General features: G+C 46.4%; 7 protein-coding genes across 7 annotated transcripts; 3 read left to right on the top strand and 4 right to left on the bottom strand.

Moving 5' to 3' along the window:
* Positions 1-765: 765 nt before the first annotated feature.
* BDW43DRAFT_284969 (GTPase-activating protein GYP1) lies at positions 766-3135 on the bottom strand. Its single transcript, XM_032042894.1, has 8 exons — positions 3070-3135; positions 2872-3008; positions 2780-2795; positions 2696-2705; positions 2486-2605; positions 1926-2404; positions 990-1873; positions 766-935 (listed from the first exon to the last, which is right to left on the bottom strand). The coding sequence occupies exons 2-8, from the start codon at positions 2896-2898 to the stop codon at positions 780-782; spliced, it is 1692 nt and encodes a 563-aa protein (XP_031897405.1). The 5' UTR covers positions 2899-3008; positions 3070-3135; the 3' UTR covers positions 766-779.
* Positions 3136-3420: 285 nt separating this feature from the next.
* BDW43DRAFT_284966 (heterogeneous nuclear ribonucleoprotein HRP1) lies at positions 3421-7571 on the top strand. Its single transcript, XM_032042893.1, has 6 exons — positions 3421-3849; positions 3909-4196; positions 5580-5620; positions 5688-5851; positions 5916-6915; positions 6993-7571. Exons 1-6 carry the CDS (start codon positions 3806-3808, stop codon positions 7127-7129), a joined length of 1674 nt encoding a protein of 557 aa, XP_031897404.1. The 5' UTR covers positions 3421-3805; the 3' UTR covers positions 7130-7571.
* Positions 7572-7610: 39 nt separating this feature from the next.
* BDW43DRAFT_321382 (transient receptor potential ion channel family protein) lies at positions 7611-10436 on the bottom strand (the record flags this gene model as incomplete). The annotated part of the gene is made up of 3 exons (XM_032049325.1): positions 7611-8469; positions 8525-10069; positions 10130-10436. The coding sequence occupies 3 exons, from the start codon at positions 10434-10436 to the stop codon at positions 8150-8152; spliced, it is 2172 nt and encodes a 723-aa protein (XP_031897403.1). The 3' UTR covers positions 7611-8149.
* Positions 10343-11301, top strand: BDW43DRAFT_160066 (uncharacterized protein). The gene has a single exon (XM_032038586.1). It carries the CDS (start codon positions 10687-10689, stop codon positions 11266-11268), a length of 582 nt encoding a protein of 193 aa, XP_031897402.1. The 5' UTR covers positions 10343-10686; the 3' UTR covers positions 11269-11301.
* Positions 11302-13100: 1799 nt separating this feature from the next.
* BDW43DRAFT_284954 (telomere length and silencing 1 family protein) lies at positions 13101-14949 on the bottom strand. Its single transcript, XM_032042892.1, has 3 exons — positions 14432-14949; positions 13982-14367; positions 13101-13916 (listed from the first exon to the last, which is right to left on the bottom strand). The coding sequence occupies exons 1-3, from the start codon at positions 14815-14817 to the stop codon at positions 13672-13674; spliced, it is 1017 nt and encodes a 338-aa protein (XP_031897401.1). The 5' UTR covers positions 14818-14949; the 3' UTR covers positions 13101-13671.
* Positions 14950-15230: 281 nt separating this feature from the next.
* On the top strand, positions 15231-16821 carry BDW43DRAFT_313824 (actin family protein; the record flags this gene model as incomplete). The annotated part of the gene is made up of 3 exons (XM_032047683.1): positions 15231-15273; positions 15384-15882; positions 15945-16821. The coding sequence occupies 3 exons, from the start codon at positions 15231-15233 to the stop codon at positions 16819-16821; spliced, it is 1419 nt and encodes a 472-aa protein (XP_031897400.1).
* A 297-nt stretch (positions 16822-17118) lies between these two features.
* On the bottom strand, positions 17119-19452 carry BDW43DRAFT_302300 (uncharacterized protein; the record flags this gene model as incomplete). The annotated part of the gene is made up of 4 exons (XM_032045213.1): positions 17119-17265; positions 17433-18443; positions 18514-19099; positions 19205-19452. The coding sequence occupies 4 exons, from the start codon at positions 19450-19452 to the stop codon at positions 17119-17121; spliced, it is 1992 nt and encodes a 663-aa protein (XP_031897399.1).
* Between the last annotated feature and the right edge of the window lie 770 nt (positions 19453-20222).

Here is a 20222-nt window from a genome sequence, read left to right as displayed (position 1 = left end):
GCGGCCCTGCCCATCTTTAAACCCCTAAAACCCTTAAAACTTAGCTAAAACAAATGCGGCTCCGCTTGATCCTCAAAATTCCAGTTCGCAAATCAACTATGGCCTAAGATAGGATTGCTGAAAAATTGGCTCTATGGGTAAGCGCGAGATAATTCCGCCGTGGCTTTTTCGGAAGACTTAGCATAGTAGCTTTGTAGAGGCTAGTAGCTGGATATGATATACTTATAGGTACCGTCCGCAAGGCTGGGCTATTTGCAGATCATGAGATTGGGATACGATGGACAGCCATAAGTGAAGGATGATGGCAAATCGGAGCTTATGAGGCCATAGAGCTTGATGATTTGGAAGGTCCTTTCTCTCACCCACCCTCTCTCTCTCGCTTCTTCTTCCCCTTTCCGATTTTCATTATGTTCTCGCATATAGCAGATGGGGAGAAGGAAGCAGTTAGGTACCGAGGGTTCGCAAAGAACGTGAGAGGATACGTGATAGAAATAGCTCTTATAGGTTGTTAGGGTTTTCATATGAAGGGCATCGTGTTCGTCAATCTTAGTCTGCACCAAAAGGGAGAGGGCCTGGACAAGCTGGTAATTGAGGGCTTCAGAGTATTATAAGAGCTTCGTTTCATCACGGTAACCCATTATCAGGGAACGGGTCGCTAGCGGGACGAAGATGCGCGCGAGAGTCCTGAAATAGACTTTGCCAAATGAACGCTTCGCTCAATAAGAGCTCTATGTCCTTCTCCGTCCAGTTTTTGGTTGGAAGGGCTTGCAGAAACATCATCACTTCCTATGTCCACTTAGTACTAACTTCCACGTCACGACCTTCTCCACGAAAGCGCGTACCTGGAAGTCCATTTTTATCAACTGCTCTGACCATTTAACTAGAAATGCAGCACACACATATAGGTGGAAACGTGAGAAGCCTTGCTCCTCGGCCTAGGATATAAGATTAGCATAATGAATTTACTCATATTCTAAGGAGTGGCATACCATGTACGTGTCCCACATCCGTATTGTATTCTGAACGCTCATCTCTCGCATGAGCAAGCAGTTCATCCATCGGAAACTGAATTGCATGAACTCAACACCTTCATTTTCTAAATGCTTCGCAAGGGTCGCATCAATGCGCAAAGTCAAGTCACGCAATGCTCTGACCTGCCGGTGTATACCCGGCTGAGCATAAATATAATTGTCCTGGATACCGTCAAGGAGTTTCGTAAGACACCAGAATGTATCCGCTTCAACGGCATCCAGTACGCTCCTGGGCAATTGACCCGGATCCATCCCCTCTTCAACATTGAGGTCCGTGACATAAACACCTAGAAAGACTTGCCAGAATGGCGTGACAAGATCATTGATCCCTTGCACATAGCCGCTAGCCGGGTGTCGGATAGCCCAAACATAGAGGATCCTTTCTAAAGAACGTTGAGTAGCTTCATAGCTGTAGAGCTGAATATGTGGACAAGTGCGGGGGACATCTATGCTAATCTGATGCCATATAGCCTCGTCTAGCCCTCGGCCGCGCCCCGTTGTCGAAGCAGGCGGGTTCCCAGTACCTGCGGCACTGCTGCGCTCGAAAGCCTGGCGAACACCATCTAAGTACTCCCTACGCTTTCTTTCGAGGGTTGAAATACGTCGTTCACTATTTGTTGGAAGATAGCCCAGGAGAAGTTGCCATGTCATCGCCCGTACTTCATCGGGGACTCCCGACCATGCTAGGTTTCTCAGTTCTGCCAAAGGAACCGTACTAGTCTGCAGAAGGCGCTTAAACTTGTTGATTCTCGAAATGCGGCTGGTGTATATGTCCATTTCTTTTGGAGTTGCACTCTTGGGGGGCAGGGCATGGTTAATAAGGTTCAGGGCGTTTGCAGGATCTAGGGAGGATAAGCCTCCTGTCATATTTGGCGAAAGGGGAGTGGCGCTTACCTCGTAAAATGTCTTTATATTGAGGCCGCAGTATTTTCCCCTCCCCCTTTCTGGCTGTTGGGTACATGGGAGCCCCTCGTTCTTCTGCAATATCTGAGCTGTTGGCACGTTGCCTACTGTTCCCTAAACCAACACTGAGGGTCGTGGCGCTGCTTCCAACTCGACCTCCCCGGTCAACACTCTTGGATGGAAGAGAATCGGCATCCCCAGTCTGCTTCTTCCGCATGCTGGAAATACTGGGAAGTCCGAACTCATCCTCATCATCATCATAAACAATGTCCTCATCTTCGTCTTCATCTTCGTCTTCCGTTTGATCGTGACTCCAAGATTCGATCCCCTGGTTCATGATGCCGGTGTATGACCTACGTGGAGAAGTGACCCACGATGTAGGTTGATGAGTGGATGGCGCAAAGTGTTGGGAATTAGTAGAAGAAGATCGCGAGGATGTCCGCGGGCACGCATGCTGCTGCGATTTACCTCTGGAAGACACCCTTGTGTATTAGACCAAATGTATCTTGAACGGGTACTAAGATCTAACGCAAGTGCGAAGGAAAGCTTACTTTATAATATTAGCATGGGAATATGAAGAACCAACGACAGTATTCTGATTGTTGTTGTGTTTGGGAGACCCTTGGTTATGGGATACTGATCGTCCTTTCCAAAACGGTGTACCAGTTCTCCTTGGGAGAGGGATTAGCAAGCAAAGGACAACAGAACAGGTGCATTGAATTGAATAGGAAAGAGCTGGGATCAATTAGGGTGGAACATACTCAGAACGGTCTAATAGTTGAAAGTGGGGGAGCTCTATCAGCTGCTAGGACGAGATATGAAACATGGGGTTGTGAGGTACGAACCAACCTGGACCATTTCCTATAGCAATGAGACGATTTGTTTGGGTTAGTTGCTTGTCGCATTAGTTTGAGGAGTATTTTCAGATACACTTTACCTGTGGCTGGGACTTTCTAGTAGCCATTGCGTAATGCTACCGGTTGTGCGGAGGATCATTCGGAATGGGAGAAGGGGATGTAGAGAGAGAGTAGAGAGGGAAAGGTTGGTTGCGGGGTGCTTTGCGGTACCATGATGCTGTTTTAGTCCTTATTAGTAGGTAACTAATAGCAGATCTGTCAAGCCAAGACGAATTTACGAATGGTGATATTTTCTTTTAATTTTAGGATTATGCAGTCATCCTTTGATACATAGCCTTTTTTTTCATTTTCCCTCTCAGAATATAAATTCCTGTGTTAGTCAAAAGGCAAAAGAGGACGAATGTACTCTGTATTTCATTCACTCGATCAGCCGAACGAGTTTCTTTGCATCTGAATGCAAATGTACTTACTGTACTGTACATACTTACTACTAGGTAGTACGTGTATACAATACATACATACAAATTAACCCTTACCTGTATTTGTGTATGAAGATGCCTTAGGTTTTTATTTTATTTTTCTTTTCTTTTCTTTTTCCTTTTTCTTCTCTTTTTGTTCCTTTTCCTTTTTTTGCCTTTATTTTATTTTATTTTATTTTATTTTGATAAATAGATTGAAATTTATTACCACTCTCCAGGTTTACGCGGTCAGCGGCTAACTTAAACTCGAAGAACTCACTCCTCTCTCCTCACGCTGACCTCCGACGTAAACCACAGAACTCTCTCTTCCGTTCTTCCTTCCTTCTTTCTCCTCTTCTTCCAAACTTTCCAACTCGCAATAATTCTTTTGGCTTCCTCCTACTTGTCTCGTTCTCAAAGGATACAAGTCTCGCTTCATCGCCAAACCTATATCTCTAGGGTTCATCGTCTCTACCTAGACTGATTCAATTGGCTTCATCACACTCCAGCTGCTCAACCCTTCACTTACTTTGTTTTTCCTTATAACTAATCCATCATGACTGAGCCAGAGGATGTTGAAGAAGATCTGTTTGCGGATCTGTATGCCGCTTCTCTTTGCCTAAGTTAATCGTACGAGAACTCGCCTAATGTGCTCATAGGTATGATGCGGATGAGACCACAAATCAACCCACGTCTGCTGTTGAAACCCCAATCGTCACGGAACCATCAGCTTTCACCCAACCGGCTCTGTCGACGGGTTTGTCTGCAACCCATGCCTCCGAAGCTGCACCCATCGATATCGAAGATACGCGCGTTGCCCACCAACAGTTCCCACAGGATGGAGTTTACCAGCATGGTACAGGCAACCTAGATTCTAACTTCACCAATAATATCACTCCTACATCTGGGGAAACAGAGCATCATGGAACTGGGATCAAAGAGGATGGGTAAGTTTCTGCTTTTTCTCGATAGGGAGGTTTTTGAATTTTCTGTACACCTGTTGGGAGATTGAAATGCACATTTGACTTGGTTTGGCTACCCTACCGGTATCACTCATATTGCCCTACCCTGGCCATTTGGAATGACAATGGAGAGACTGGCAAGGGCGCCTCCCTCTCTTTTTTCTATCGCTACATCGCTCTCTATAAAGACGAGCTCTTGTGGACCAGTGATGGCGATGGTAGCTGAGCTGATATTGCGGGTTTGTGGGAAGGCTTCTACAAATGTGACTGCTTGATGCAATAGGAAGAATGATGATGTTCTTTGAACTGCATTCAGGTCTTTTGGAAAACGAGACATTATGCTAGACAAATGCGGTTATGGCGAATCTTTGATAGGGAGCCTTTATAAACTCTCGTCAGGTTTAGCTATGGAGAGCAATCTGGTGGAAACAGAAGCTACCTCTGGCGTCTTGAAGGACAAAGTGTGGATACATTTCAACAGCCCATCGTCGATGTGACAGTTGCAAAAAGAAAAATTTCGAACTCCTGTCTCTACGAACCATTGTCGCGAGCAACTATAGTACAGCCGATGCTATATAGCTTCTTGTCGAGATATCTTGATAGTGCAGAGCAGAACAGAACAAGGAGTTAGGTGCCTTGGCTGCGTGGTTGCGAACAGTTTACCTAGCTTCGGACTATTAGACAGGCAGAAATTCCTTGGTCAGAGCAAGAAGAAAAAAGAGAACGAGAAACAATTGACTTATTCCGCCTGAGATGTTTCAACTTGTGGTCTTTGCTATCACCGCCGCATGCCTCCTGGTCCCGAGGAATTGTCTTACGTTTGACCTGCAGTTCACTGGATCGTTTCGTAAACCAGTGGATAATTGACTAGAGGTTGATTGTCATCATGAGCCCTCTATCCAGTCGCAGTCCCTGTCAGCATGTGCATGTCACAGTCTGGCGAACTATCCTGAAGCGACCATGATGAGAAGTCTCCCCACACATTGCTTGCAGAGGTCTCGCCCGCTTCCCAAGCTAACATAGTGCTTGTCAATCTGCTATCGGTTCTCAGATCATAAGTTCTTCATCACTGCACAATACAAAGCCTTCCCTTAAGACATCTCGCAATAGCCGTCCATCTCAACATCCTTGTCCATGTTCGCAAAGGGTACAGAGCATCAGCCTACCAACAGCCAAGATCGAAGTTTTTATATCTGTTTTCTTTTCTTTTTCCTTCTTTCTCTCTTTTCTTTTCTCTCTTTCATATGCCTCTCTCTAGCTTTTTCACGTTCCCTCCTGAAATCCATTCCAATCTCTGGCCCTCCTTTACCTCGCTGACTGTTTGGTAATTGCAACTAACGTACTCATACTGATGTATTCATTGAATAGGAAGATGTTTATCGGTGGTCTCAACTGGGAAACAACTGACCGTATGCACCCTCAAGATCTGCTGGTAGTCATTTCGTACAACTCCGGAAATTCTAACTTGCCAACTAGAATCTCTAAAGGATTACTTTTCTCAGTTCGGAGAGGTTCAGGAATGTACTGTGATGCGAGACAGCGCTACTGGTCGCTCCAGGGGGTTTGGTTTCTTAACATTTAGAGATCCTAAGACTGTCAATACTGTCATGGTTAAGGAACATTACTTAGATGGAAAAATTGTGAGTTATGCGTCTCATATCCATAAAGCTCTTGAAATAAAGCATACGCTCACATGGCTTTAAGATCGACCCGAAGCGTGCGATCCCCCGCGATGAACAAGAGAAGACGAGCAAAATATTTGTTGGCGGTGTTAGTCAAGAAGCCAACGAACAAGACTTCAAACAGTTTTTTATGCAATTTGGTCGCGTGATCGATGCTACATTGATGATTGATAAAGATACTGGGCGGCCCCGTGGCTTTGGCTTTGTGACTTTTGACAGTGAGGCTGCTGTTGAGGCAGCACTTTCGCGTCCGTTAGAGATCCTTGGCAAACCTATTGAGGTCAAGAAGGCTCAACCTCGCGGTAATCTGCGGGACGAAGAGGACCGCAGGAACCGTCGTGGCAGAGATGGTTTCCGCGACGGGAGCCAAATCGGCAGCGATGGGTCTCAGCAGCAAGGCTCTCAAGGCCCGGCAGGCATGCCTAGCGGTTTAACCCCACAGATGATGGCACAGTATTGGCAACGGATGCAACAATATTTTGCGTTGATGCAGCAACAAATGGCCGTCGCCGCTCAAGGGCAAGGCATGGGTACAATGAGCATGGGTGGTATGAACCCCGCTATGATGCAGCAAATGCACATGAAGCAGATGCAACAGATGCAAATGGGCAACAATCAACAGCAGGGAAGTATGAGCCCTCCATCGCAGAGTCAAACCCCTCAAATGCAGAACATGATGAACCCCGCTATGATGCAACAGATGCAGCAGATGCAAACCCAAGCTCAAGGAGGACAGATAGGGAACGCTATAAGTATGGGAGGTAATAGCCCTGGAAACGCAAACATGGGTGGAAATTATTCGGGGCCTCGGGGAGGCCCAGGGTACAACGCTCATGAGCAGATTGCTTTTGAGCAACAGAAGTACGAACAACAGCAAGCTCGCCGGGCCATGGAAAACCGGGCGTTCTCTCCCTACCAACAAGGCGGTCCAACTTCATGGGACGGTATGTACGATGAAGTGCCCCAGCCCAACATCCCCACGGGACCGCAAGCCATGAATCGTGCTGGCAGTATGGGACGTGGTATGTATTTGATATATCTTGAAACATCTGCTTGTTACGCGTCCATCCGTATCGTACGTCTGCTAATTCCTGTTCAGGGCCCACACCACAGCCCCAGAGTGCCGCACCAGCCAACGCTCCCACTGGACCCAAAAACGCTGGAAAGCCTGGGGCCAATTATCGCGGTGGAGGTCGTGGAGGCCATCGCGGTTTTCATCCTTATGCTCGCGGCTAAACCGAAGCACTTACTCTACTTGACTTGTCCTTCAGACTTTACTTTTTGTGTGCTCTTCAATCCATTCGACAACAATTTTTTCAGTTAACTGGTCTGCTTTTCTTGCGTTCATGGGTAGCAGACAACAGTGCCGCATGTTGAGCTAAGCGTCCAAAATGGTGATGTGTCTAATGTACTTATTTAACTATGCTACTCCCATCCGATTTCTGAAAGTGCTCTCCGCTGTCTACTAAGTCCTTCCGAATTTCTCCGCTCGAGTAGATAAAATCAACGAATATAAGCAGCAAAAACTCGTCATGATCACTTACGCGCCAGAAATGGAGACCACTTGATAATGTGATGCTTCACCTATTCCATATCACAGATTAATCAGCTGATCCCATGATGGGACGGACTTATGATGAGGATGCCAGTAAGGAGACAAAAATAAACAAGATATAGATATAATAGAAATGTCAATGACAATAAGTAAAAGCAAGACGTCAATTGGAATTCTGGATATAACCCAGCCTGTTTCATTATTACTAGGAAGTTTAAATCACTGTACATGCACACTCGATATGTTCATTCTACAGTTGGATAGTGTCAATCACGTTGCTTTGGTTCCTTCTCACTTTTCTTGGCCCTTGGAATTCGCGATGTAATCCTCAAGTCCAATGTCCGGGTCTGCACGGACGCAACCATGCCCCTCTATAAAGACCATCTAACACGATACCTTGCATTTATCATAAGGGATGATTGTGCATCTTGTGAAGAATACGTACTTCTGTATATGGCTGACATTGATCTGAAATCAAGCTAAATATATATGCGAAATGGAAGGTGAAAAAAAGATACAGCGAAAGGGAAAGGGGTAACATCAAGTGCGCTAAATTCATCGGATATACCTAATAAGAGGGAGTGTCTATGCCCACATGAGAATGAAAGGGAAGAGAAAAGGTGAAGAAACAAAAAGAAAAAGAAGGGAGGGGATGTATGCAGAAAGCAAGGTATCATAAATCGCTTCTATGATCTGGTAGCTCAATAGGCAAAGCCATAACTAGGAGCGGTAGGTTTACGTCCATCAGGGGAGTCACGACTGTCACGTGCATATCGACTCTCTGGGCTGGGACTTCGACCGTGTTGACTTTCATGGTACCCAGGAGGATCCACTAAACGATCTGTACTTCCTGTAGGGCTCAGTCGTGCCTTCGGGTCGTAATGGTCCCGGTAGGGCTCATAAGGACCGGTAAAGTTGAACTTGCTCATTTCCGTGTACTCTTTTCGGGGTGGGTTCTCCATGAGGAGCGACTCCCGTGCGTCCAAAGGAGTCAGATCGTCCATATCGCGGTTCATTTTTTCTAGGTAAAGCGTTAATTGTTATTATAAGAGAATGCTTAGAGGTTTTCAACTTACTGGCTTCTCTTCTCCGCTTTGCATGGGGATTCTCGCGGACACATAGGATAATGGCGTTAGCAGCAATGAGGATGGCTAATATTCCAGTGAGGGCGGACTGGACAACGATAAGAACAATGCCCGTCACAGTCTTAGTTGTCTGCGAGAGGCCTAATTCTTCGACGAAGATCAAAACACAAGCAACTGATAAGACACGGACCACCTGTATGCTTATATTGATCCACTGACTCGATTTGGCAACATACGGCCGGTACCACAGCAAAAGAGCCAACATGAGGGCCTCAACAATCAGCTGGCCTGCCGATTGAACCAGCCCATGGCCATTGCCCGCAGCGATGATTACACCCTTGGCAAACATGTACAGAATTGCAGGGACAAAGAGCCACCAGTAATCCTTTTTGTAGTTGTCGTAAAAAAGGCTGTACTTTCGCCATGTCTCTGTGTCCTCGTACAATCCAGAGGCATCACCCTGAGCTGCCTTGTATTTACGAGCCACATACCAAATCCGGACGCCAAAGAAAATCAGAACACCGGTAAAAATGACAAGCGTGATAGCCGCCAATACTTTTGCGGCCCATGAATCTCCGCCAGTGAGCTGGTAGACGCAATACAAGACCCATATCCCGTAGAGAAGGAGAATCAAATTAGTGATAGTCCTGGCCAGCAGCCCCCAGTAATCCTTGCGAAAATTCGTGAGCTTCGCAGGGAAGGAGCCGTACAGAGCCCATAGTTCGAGGATAACTTTGAGAAGCAATATTCCCACCGTGATAGCAGCTATAACGATAGCGAAGACCAGTAAACATGTCATGAATATGTTCGCTTGAGGAATGGTGAGTTGTTCTGCCCAAGCCTCTATACCGGAGACAACCTTCTTGACAGAAGTATCGCTTGTCTCATTATCAGACGTCGAATTCGCACTATAGGAAGTTGAGACATCACGTATGGCCAAGTCAGCGACGCCTACAATTAGATTGAAGCCTCGCTTAGCCTTAGAGCTTGTGGCCGTGGACGACCCGTTCGAAAATTCGAGTGTAGCATTGCGAAGGAAGTTGTAACTGTTCTCCGTGAGGTTTCCGCCGGTGGACTTTCTGAAATCATCGATAGATTGTTGCATTTGGCCCCATGGTATTAAACCGGTGCTAAAGGCGAAATTCTTTGTGAAACTGCGATACACCGCGGGGTAATTGACACTGAGCATGCCGTTTGTAGCCATGCTATGGAACCATCCCATGACATCACCAAAACCTGGACTAGATGAAGCTGCCCCGGGATGACCAGCAGCACCTATGATAGACAGGCCGCTCATTGCCAGAGCGGCTCCTGCTACACCGGCAGCTGCATAAGTAACACTTGGCATTTGTGCTGACTTTCCGTTTGACAGGTGGGTTGCAATACAAGCAACGTCATGGGTATCTTCCTTGGATTTAAGCTCCAGTTTCACTTGCCCATCCAGGTCAGGAATGGCAAAAGCTATCGCAGGAATCTGGCTAGCGAAGGACTCCGGGATTTCTTGCGAACCAGTCGCTTGAAAGGTGCCGGAGGGGACTTCATTGAGAACATGTCAGGCGCGAAGGGGCAGGAAAATTTCAGGTGGACAACACGTACCAGGGCAGAGCCTCTCAACATGATTCTCAGAACCACAGGGGTCAAATGCCTTGCTATACACTTCATTGCCATAGGCATAAACCGACAAAGTCGCGGTGACATTCTGCTGTTTCTCATTTGTTCCGGAAACATCAAAAACAACCACCCTAGTAGAACGTGTGTAAGTAACGTCTAACTTCTGAACCTGTACTTCTGCGCCCGTCAGACAAGTTGAGATGCCGTTTGTGCTGAGGGTGTCTGCTGCGAAAACATGCGCGGGTAGAAAGCCCAAGGCGATTAGGGTAATTTGTGAACGAGAAATCCGCATCTCGGCAACAATTTATCAACACTGCAAAAAAAAAAGCCCCAAGCGCCAGCGTCAAACGTGCTTTCCAATATTCGTTATAACAAACTTGCTAAACTGGTCCCCAAGATTGTGACTGGATAGGTAGTTGAAACAAGGTTTATGGTATTTAGACGAATGCAAATTGCGAGTGATGCAACTGATAGCAACTGGACCAGCCGAGGATATCAGAAATATGACAGGATCAACCTGTATAGAATAGAAGAGATCGTGTATGGTAAAGGGCTCAGTAAACTTGGTCACGGTGGAAAACAATAAGCATCGAAAAACACTGAAATTTGGGAGGGCGAAGAGATTTGAGGGAGCTATAAAGAGAGAGGCATGCACAAAAAAAAGCCAAGACTACTCAGTCCTTTCGCTCACTCCGTCTCTTGTAGCCCTCGCCTTTTTCGGTCTCAAGGGATACGATAGAGAAATGGAAGAACTGTATGGACTGAGAAGAGGAAAGGAAGAGATTGGGGATTGGTTCTTGAAAGAAACAGTAGCAGCTCAGGAACGGATGGAGATGGATCCAAAAAGGAGACAAAAGGGAACGTGTGAAGGGGAGACGAGGCAAAAGCAAACGGGAAAACGTAAGAGGCAGCGCAAAGTCAGGACACGACTTGCATGGCAAACGAGTGATGTGATGAGAGAGAAGCAGAAGGAGAGGAGAATACGCAAATCAATCAGTCGATCAGGCAGGGAAGAGAAACCATCTTCCTCAGGGTGTCTGGCTGGACCGGTACGATGGATACGCACAAGTACTAGGTATCTTCTTCCCGAAAGTGTGGTACCAGAATTTACTAGTGAGAAATAATACCCGTTCCCTTGCCGAGGATGCCTAATAATAACAGGACAATGTCAACTGGTTGTAGGGTTCGAGACCCGACAACTTGCCCCTGAATTGTCTCAAGATTCGTTTCACCACGACCACTGATTGGCCCAGTGCCCGGCTCAGGAACGGCCCATGAAAGCGCCGTCTAGACTCTAGGCCGGTTTATGGGACCACTGACCATTTCCCAAGACAAAACTATAAATAAAGGTAATGAAATTTACCTTGGTAAGTAATTGATTGCAGGAAACTTTGTACAATATAGTACTAGGTACGAGTGGTATGTAGGTAGTAGGTATTCCGATCCATTTATAGTCATTATCATCATGGCAATAGGTTAGTATTTCACGAATAGTATATAAAAGTGCAGTAAGCCGGAGAAGAAGAGGGGAAGCAAATGTTGTATCCTCCACATAGGTACTATTTATTACTTTCAGACAATCGAACTTTCCTACAAAAATGGGACATACTCCATAAAAGAGACACTGGATTGAATTACTGCCCCACTAACCACCCGCCACTACGCCACAGCGAAGGAAAAATTGGATTACTGTATTACACACAGATCATTCATAATTGATTCTCTTTGTTTTTCTTTTTCATTTTCCTTTCTCTTTTTCTGAATGCTCGGTAAGGGGGAAGAGAAGGTGCGCCAACGGGAGGCGGATTGCTGCAGTTTCCTTGATGCCACTTAAATCCATTAAATGTATATAATCTTCTACGGAGACAAATCTCTTTGCATTGAATCAGCGTCTGCTCCCAGAAACAAATCAGAAGGTACTAGGTGGAGAGGAAGGGCTAGAGTAGTCTGCGTCAGCTCTCATGTGCCAGATTGACGTCTTTGATAGACCAAGTCTGGAATGTTCATTTTTGGTGATACACGCTAGACTACCAAGCTAACTTAATACAGTCTGTTAGTGTACAGAGGAGAGGTACTATTTCCATCCCCACTAAACCAGCAGAGTAGCATGGGTAGCGTCTGGCTAGACGGCCATCTTGTTATCAAGTACTATTTATGTGGATGCAGTAATGTTGCTTTCCAAATTAAGCTACGGGCAAGTTTGTGGTTTACTCTCTTTGCGTGTTGAGACAATCACTAGTTGCTATGCTTGTTACATCAAACCCTTGTGGCTCCCGTTGTGGAGGAGAACTAATTTGGACTGCACTAAAACCCCATTCCTAGTATACCGTCGAACATAGGTCGTAAAGGGGCATATAAGAATTTGTTTTCTTCTGCTACACCTGCCGAATGCCCAGTATTAGACATTCAAACAAGTACGGGGTTAAAAGAGGGAAGGGTAAAAAGGAGATTGTTAGTTGGGCTTGATATATTTTCCGATAGCCTCTTCAACTACACTGAATTCCCTTTCTTCAAGTCTCGGCTGACATCTACTAGCTCTTTTGATGCTTGCGTTCGGCTTAACTATTCGGCCTAGAGGTTCAATGTAGATTCGAGCTCATTCATCAACATCTAGTTCAGTATAACGACGGGGGAGCTACAGCTCTATCGTTGAACAGAAGAATATTTCGCCAAACCCGTTTTCTAGGTATATCAATTATGTACTATGCTCTACTACTCCATGCTGTACTTAGTACTCGTTGGTCTGGATAAGCTCGCGATTTCGGGGTTCAACCCCTAATTTGAAAGAGAACTAGATAGCTAATGCTTGGAACTAGTACGGACCTAATATACTGCATACATACAGATACAGTGGATGGTAGTACGTATATACACCTTCATCTTAATATCTACGGGCAGAACAGTCAGCATGGGTCTAAGGACTTAGGTACTTTGTAACTCATCACCATATGTATCCCTACACATTGCCATATCAGGGTCCACAAGTGAGGTATATACATTATACAGACTATGGCATCAGCACGCCGGCCAATGTCGCAAACAAGATGAGTAATTCCACGCACGCACGGGCTTTCGATTGAGACCAAAGGCTTGATCGATCGGTTGTCTCAGTTTCCACTACTACTAGTATTACTTACCTTAGCAAGTCTTCCCGTACGGGGAAGCCTGGGGTAGATGGAATAGTTCGACTTTCAGAGGGACTAAACATTTCTAGTCCATCAAATATCCACATCATTCAATGTGAGACACATTATCGGACGGTAGCGCCACAAAAAGACCGAAGATCTTCTGTACAGGCTAAGGGGCCTGTTTTCATTCACGAAACAGGGAATGCACCATGAACAGACAAGACAACGGAGATGGCTGTCCAAGTGGGACAAAGAAAGATGCATCCGACACAGGGCATACTGATTACACCGGTATATGTCCAAAGGGTAAATAAATACCTCAATCACAAAGCGGATGTCGGAATTAGGATAAGATGGTCCCCGCATTTACATCTAAGGACGGTATGTAGCAAGGCGAATTCATTTCCGTCCTTGCTTCTCCTGAATTTCCCGCATCGCAGCTCTAGCACTCCGGCTGCCTCCTAATTTAGGACCCCGTGATGCCTCAGCCTTCGTGGTTTTAGTGTTCTTCGCTCGTGTCACCCGACGACGTGATTGAATTGCATCAAGGAAGTCTCTCCGGAACTGTTCAGCGACTCTATCATCAGCAGCTTGGTCGTCTCCTACTGCCGCTGCTTCAAGTTCCGGTTCCTCATATACATCCACTAAAGTAGGTTTCGTTAGAGCTAGAACATACCCAAGACACTAGGGGAAGGGCGAAGACACTTACATTTGCTCTCGCGTAGAACTTCTTCTACAAGTCTGTCTCTTTCCACATCTTCACTGGTCCGCCGTTTCCTATGACTCCATAGCCTCTCGTCCTTGCCCACAGGCGCAGCTTTTGAAAGAAATCCGTTATTTCTAGTATGCACCTCTTCCTCGTCGCCCGCCAACTTTCTTGTCGCCGCCTCAGTTCGCGCAATATTCTGTAGCTTGGTCTCCTGACCAAGATCAATCTCATGGAGTTTACCTAAAGACGCTGGTTCACGTTGAGGAAGATTGGTCGCGGGCGACGCAGCACCCGCTTCGCTCGCCAATTGAATATTCGAGTCTGTAGTATTTGTTGGAACGGTGCGTCGTTGTCGCTTGGCCATTTCAGATTCTATATAAGCCATCCTTATATTGTCAGCTTCCATTACAGAGAATACGGACCATATAAAAGATACAGTGTAAATCGTACATGTGCTTGTCGACGTCCACCGTCTGCCCGGTGTGTGCTGTAAATCGGTCACACATAGCTTGTATTTTCTCAGCCTCAATATCCTCCGGAGTCACTACGGATACACCAAGTTTCTTATTGTTTTCTGCGGATTGCCGTGAGGTTGCAGAAAATTCGATGCCACCTTTGCGGGAGCGATAGAGACGTCGGAGACGAGTAATATTTGCAGGGTGTACAGGATCATCGCCTACTTGCGACTGGGAAACGGTAGAATTTGAATCTCGGTCAGCGCCTCCATTTTCAATGCGAGTTTCTTCTTGTGTGTCTTCAGGTCGGCGTCGCAGGAACTTTCTTCTCTTTACCGGTCGGAAGAGAGTATCCGGGTTCGATGTAGTATCGGTGTTCATGATCGTTGAACTCCACCTGAGAGATATGTTGAAATGGAACAATAGAAGATAGAAAATAGCACCGATCAGGTGACCAGAAGATAGTGATAGCCAGGTTTAGAGCTTTACGTATAAAAGGGGGATATATGTAAATAATAGAGTAAGTAGTAATGCAGAGTACGTAGTCGAACGGAGTACAGGAGCTGGTGAAGACGCCACCAGAGCTTTTAAGTTAGGTTCCCGCCGCCGCACCGCAAAACACACCCTCTATAAATCATCCTATGACCACACTGCCCACAACTTTTGTACCTCATATTGTAGTATTGTCTCAACCTACCAAGCCTGGACTGCTTTCTCTTACGCATCATCCCTGAATTGCGGGCTTGTATTTCCGTTACTGCTAATACTGCGGCGCTTCTCTTTTGAATTTCGTCATGAACCCTTCTATTCCACCTTCGACTGCCGAGTACGGTGGAGGTATGTTATCCCTCCTCAATACATCGTGGAGTCAAGAGCTTTCCCATGTGCATATTACAACTTCAAATGTGTTTGCCTCAGGTCAGATACTGATGGCTCATTGCATACAGATGAGGTTTCAGCTATTGTACTTGATCCTGGATTTTCGACAACGCGCGCCGGCTTTGCAGGCGAAGACACGCCAAAATCCCTGATCCCAACATACTACGGGAAATACACTTCCGAAGGACGGGAAAGGCTGGTATTTAGTGATGATGTCTTTGTCACTCCGCGTCCTGGTTTATCCGTCCACAACCCAATGGGCCGGGATGGAATTGTGGAGGATTGGGACATGGCAGAGAAAGTGTGGGAATATTCTTTCACGTCTCGACTCACGGGTCCCAAGCCGGGAAATCCATTCCAGAACGGCTTGAACGACGTTGCCGATGGAGAGCTGCCCACAGATATGGAGGGAGTGGAAACTGAAGAGAAGCCTCTTGCGGACAGCCCGCTTTTGATGTCTGAGTGTGGCTGGAACCCTACGAAAGCGCGCGAGAAGACTATTGAAATCGCCATGGAGAAATGGGGAACGCCAGCTTTCTATTTGGCAAGGAATGGTGTTCTGGCAGCGTATGTATTGACCCCTTATTCCATGCCGTTTGGCATGCTCTGCTGACACAGTAGTTCTCCAGCTTCGCATCTGGAAAAGCTTCTGCCCTTGTTGTTGATGTCGGTGCTTCCAACATCTCAGTAACTCCGGTGCATGACGGGATGATTCTAAAACGTGGGGTCCAACATTCTCCTCTAGGCGGCGACTATATCTCGTCACAAATCCGCGCTCTTTTCAAGACCAACACACCGCAACCGATCACCATAACCCCACATTATCTCATTTCATCGAAAACCGCTGTCGACGCTGGTCAGCCTTCGCAGGCAAAGTACAAAGCTTTTCCACCTGAAAAGACACCGGACGCTTCATACCGCACCCTGCTGGAAGAGCGAACGCTTTCAGAGTTCAAAGAATGCGTGGTCCAAGTGTGGCCTGGACCCAACAAGCTCTCTGCAACGGGCCCCAGCGGGGTCTCGAATGAGGAGGTTGCTAGAAGTAGTCCCGGTCGGCCATTCGAATTTCCCGATGGTTACAACCAGGTATTCGGCCTTGATCGCTATAGAGTTGTGGAGTCCCTGTTTGATGCCAAAGCTGCAATTCCAGACCCGGAGTCGCCATTTCCTACCCCAACGCAAGCTCAGACTGTACCCGAACTGATTAAAAATGCGCTTAATGGGGTTGATGTTGACATCCGCCCGCATTTGCTGGCTAATGTTGTTGTCACGGGGGCATCCAGCTTACTCCATGGCTTCACCGACCGCCTCAACCAAGAACTTCTGCAGACCTATCCAGGACCGCGAGTCCGGATTTCTGCACCAGGCAATACGGCTGAACGCAAGTTCGGCTCTTGGATTGGCGGAAGTATTCTCGCTAGCTTGGGCACCTTCCATCAAATGTGGATTTCGAAGAAAGAGTACGAAGAACATGGCCCAAGTATCGTCGAGAAGCGCTGTAAATAGCGAATCGTCTGACCTGACCTGCTATTTTTTATTCTGTTCTGTCCCATCCCACATGAAAGGTAGTTGCAGTTCATTGTGCTTTCAGGCTTTTCTTGGCGTTTTCGTACTACTTTGGATGGTTGAACAGGCTCTTCTGGAAGATTTTATCATAGGGATAGGATTGAGGAAAGCAGCAGAGCCCATCTATCTTATTATATTACCTAGCTGTACAAGTAATGCGAATTTATTCGGTGCATCCTTCTACACTTTGTCACTACACCCCAAGACGTCGAGCTGATGTCCACTGACGACTAGTGTTCACTTGTCTGGCAATGATAGGAAGAAGTGTTTCAAATTCTTCCAGAAGAGTAGCATAGTCTTGGCTGTGTAAGTGCTTATGCTTAAGAGAGCCGAAGTAAGGCTTCGCTCATAGACAATCTCCAAGTAACAAAACTTAGCCCAAGACTGGATTCAGATAGTAGAATTCTGAACACAATATGCCTGGTCTCTCTCGGATGCACTGATGACAAATCAGGCATTTTAATCCGCTCGGTCAAGATAAACCAAGTCGTTCCGTAGCCTGCTTATGGTCAGCTTCTGCAATGACAGCAATTTACGCCCGTACTACCTACTAATGGAGATGGTACACATGGCAGGGCTGTTATGATCGAATGTGTCTCTAGCCCTGTTGTTTCGTTATCATGGCTATCGTTGGCACCACAGTCCTCTTCTAGCTCTTCTGCCAGTGTCATATGGACCGAAAGGGCGTGGATTCTAGGTGCAATATGACGTTTCAATTTCAGAGAATAGGTGTTCTGTGATGTATTGCCCTGTAACCAGGCCATTGATCTTTCCAGCTCGTCTCCAAATACTTCTGTTTGAAGCTGTCCGGAGGCCTCAGGCGTTGTTGATGTCGCACAGAACTCGCTGCAAGGCCCCTCCTTCCTTCTCTGTGGGGGATAGCAAGCAACCTTTTCTTTTCGAATCGTGCTCTCCCAGTCATCGACTACTCGATCCGACTTGAAGTAATGCAATAACTGATTTATCATTGTTTCTCGTCTTATTGGTGCTCGGGCAGTATAAGGTTGTCTTGGCGGTGACTTCGGAGGCGGCTCTACTATATCCTGTTGGTCGTGCTGCTGGTCTTTCTTGAGTTTCCGGGAGGTCAATTGCTCTAGGGAGATACTTCGGGACCTCAAAGCCTTACAAGGCGCTGTAGCGGGCCGGGATTGCTTTATTTCGACATTCTCGCTCTCAGGCCCCTTATTGGTAGATCTAGCTTTTGAAAACCTCCTGCTAAGGTTCCTTTGAATTCTCGGCACAAGCGTAGTCAGACTAGAGCCGCCTATGTCAGAATTTAGAGATTCTGCTTCACGTGGGAGGGTTGCATGCCCTTTACGATTATGAGACTCGTGCAATGCTCGGAGATTCGGGGCACTCTTTCGCGTGATTCTGTGACGTTCAGTGCCCCATAGAGATGCCCCGGCTGACTTGTTTGTGAAATCTGACAAGCACGGGTCACGCGGCAGAGGCTTTTCCGAACTAGAATGACCTAAAGCAATAATCGACGTCCGCTTTTCAGACAGTCGTCCTCTTATTGATTTGCTTCGGTACGTAGCAGTTGCTGTTTGTATGGAAGGCATCTGCTCTACATTAGGAAACTAGTTCCGCCGTGAGAGACGCCTGTAGACAATCGATGAACCAAGTACTTACCGCCTCTTTCCTGCTCGCTACACCTACACGCCTTTGCATTTCGGTGGTTGCCAGGCCAAGTTGAGACAGTGCCGAGTGGAGTGCAACCCCTTTATGGCGGAGTTCCGAAAAGACTGTATTCCAGCCCTCCGTATTTGCCAGCATGGCATCATAAATCGCGAATACCTTGCTAGACAGGGGTCCGTATTCTTTTGCAGACTGTTTAAGATATTGCCATAGAGCCCCAATGGCATCCTTGCCTTTCTGCATATCTTTTAAAGAATCTCCAACGGCAATAGTGAACCTTTCAACGGCATGCTCAATCTTTTCGTTATAGTCAACGACGGCGAGGCGGAAGTTGCGGTCCTGTAACATCTCATCGAAGAGCTCTAAGTTCTGAAGGGGAAGACTGAGATATTGAATCCGTGTGCGCACATCGATCTGTATTATAAGGAAGTCTTCGATAGTCCTTCCGAGAAAGCCGTCTAACTCATCCACATGGCCTTGAAGGATTCTCAGGACTTCTGAATCGGACTTGGCTAGCCTATGAGCTAGAAGGTAGATGCCAAAGGATATCTGAGAGACAAGCTTCCAAAATGGGTGATATCTAAAATGGGTTAGTTTGCACATTGATCAGAAGGGGGTTGTGCGTTATGCAGGCGTAACAACTGCTTGCCTTTCTCCGGGCCGTTGACGCCATCTTCTGCCACACAGTCGTTCATATTTGATACTCTCTAGCAGGTCTCTGCGCCGGGATTGCGCATCAAGCACAACCATCCATTCGCTTTCGGTTCCTTCGGTGGCTTCAATTATCGACTCTTCAAAAGGCCCTTGTAATTGAGAGATTGGATGCACAGGTACTCGACTAGTGTCTTTGCTATAATCTGACCCATGCTTTGTTCTTTTTGCTGCGTCGGTGGCGGAGGTCAATTGCTGTTGAGGGCTAGGTATGAAAGACATGAATGCTAGGGGTCAAGCCAAGCAGGTCACCGTGGGTACAGATTTCGCCCAACTGTTTATTCTTTTCTGTTGTTTTTAGTGCAGGTAGGATAGAAAGAGGTTTGTATATTTCTAGCTGCACATGTCAGGAGGAGCAGTACAGTGAGCTACCTCTATATAGAGTGATAGGCCGAATCAATCGCGCCACATTCGCACATTCAAGCTTTGGCAGGCTGAACAGTCACACCAATATACTTTCCTAAACAGATACAACAGAAGCGGGGGGCAAAGAAGGATATTCCTGGGGTGGTATTTAGAAGAAGTCGATAGACAACACCACACTGATCAAGAACTGAATATAGACTGAACTTTTTTCTCCCGCTAGATAAATGTGATTCCTCAAACACACGCAAGCGCAATGTGATCAGGATATTGATTATATATGAGGACTAATGCTCTGCTGGACAATATATACTTCGCCAATAGAATAACGCGGAAATGGCAAGCTCTACAGCACAAGCAGGTGTTAAAGTCCATATATAATGAACAGTGGCAGAGTTAGAGAACAAAGAAGAAAACAATGAATAGGTGGAGATTTAAGAGTGGATGTTCCATGTCAGTGTGCTGAGCTGTTCGCGGGAGCTGAGTTGGATTTCAGGGGAAGGACCAATGGCTGTGGATTTTTTCTTTTTCTTTTTTGGAACTAGGTAGGATTCGAGATTACTGTTTAATTTAATTAAATTTTCTTCCTTCTATTTAATTTGCCGAATACCATGTATTACTAAGTTTAC

The sequence above is a fragment of the Aspergillus alliaceus genome (assembly GCF_009176365.1).
Source record: "Aspergillus alliaceus strain CBS 536.65 unplaced genomic scaffold BDW43scaffold_41, whole genome shotgun sequence".
NCBI classification, from domain to species: domain Eukaryota; kingdom Fungi; phylum Ascomycota; class Eurotiomycetes; order Eurotiales; family Aspergillaceae; genus Aspergillus; species Aspergillus alliaceus.
Note: the sequence above shows the minus strand (reverse complement) of the source record. Positions and strands in the feature narration are given on the sequence as shown.

What these genes read in the sequence shown, in the direction of transcription:
- BDW43DRAFT_284969 (XM_032042894.1), bottom strand. Translation starts at nt 2,898, where the DNA reads ATGGCTACTAGAAAGTCCCAGCCACAG. An exon ending in TCCCATGCTAATATTATAAA is followed by an intron (nt 2,405 to 2,485) that starts GTAAGCTTTCCT and finishes GGTGTCTTCCAG; the next exon opens with AGGTAAATCGCAGCAGCATG. An exon ending in GGATGTGGGACACGTACATG is followed by an intron (nt 936 to 989) that starts GTATGCCACTCC and finishes CTTATATCCTAG; the next exon opens with GCCGAGGAGCAAGGCTTCTC.
- BDW43DRAFT_284966 (XM_032042893.1), top strand. Translation starts at nt 3,806, where the DNA reads ATGACTGAGCCAGAGGATGTTGAAGAAGATCTGTTTGCGGATCT. An exon ending in GAAGATCTGTTTGCGGATCT is followed by an intron (nt 3,850 to 3,908) that starts GTATGCCGCTTC and finishes ATGTGCTCATAG; the next exon opens with GTATGATGCGGATGAGACCA. An exon ending in TGCTGGCAGTATGGGACGTG is followed by an intron (nt 6,916 to 6,992) that starts GTATGTATTTGA and finishes ATTCCTGTTCAG; the next exon opens with GGCCCACACCACAGCCCCAG.
- BDW43DRAFT_160066 (XM_032038586.1), top strand. Translation starts at nt 10,687, where the DNA reads ATGGTAAAGGGCTCAGTAAACTTGGTCACGGTGGAAAACAATAAGCAT.
- BDW43DRAFT_284954 (XM_032042892.1), bottom strand. Translation starts at nt 14,817, where the DNA reads ATGAACACCGATACTACATCGAACCCGGATACTCTCTTCCGACCGGTA. An exon ending in GTGGACGTCGACAAGCACAT is followed by an intron (nt 14,368 to 14,431) that starts GTACGATTTACA and finishes TGACAATATAAG; the next exon opens with GATGGCTTATATAGAATCTG. An exon ending in AGTTCTACGCGAGAGCAAAT is followed by an intron (nt 13,917 to 13,981) that starts GTAAGTGTCTTC and finishes AACCTACTTTAG; the next exon opens with TGGATGTATATGAGGAACCG.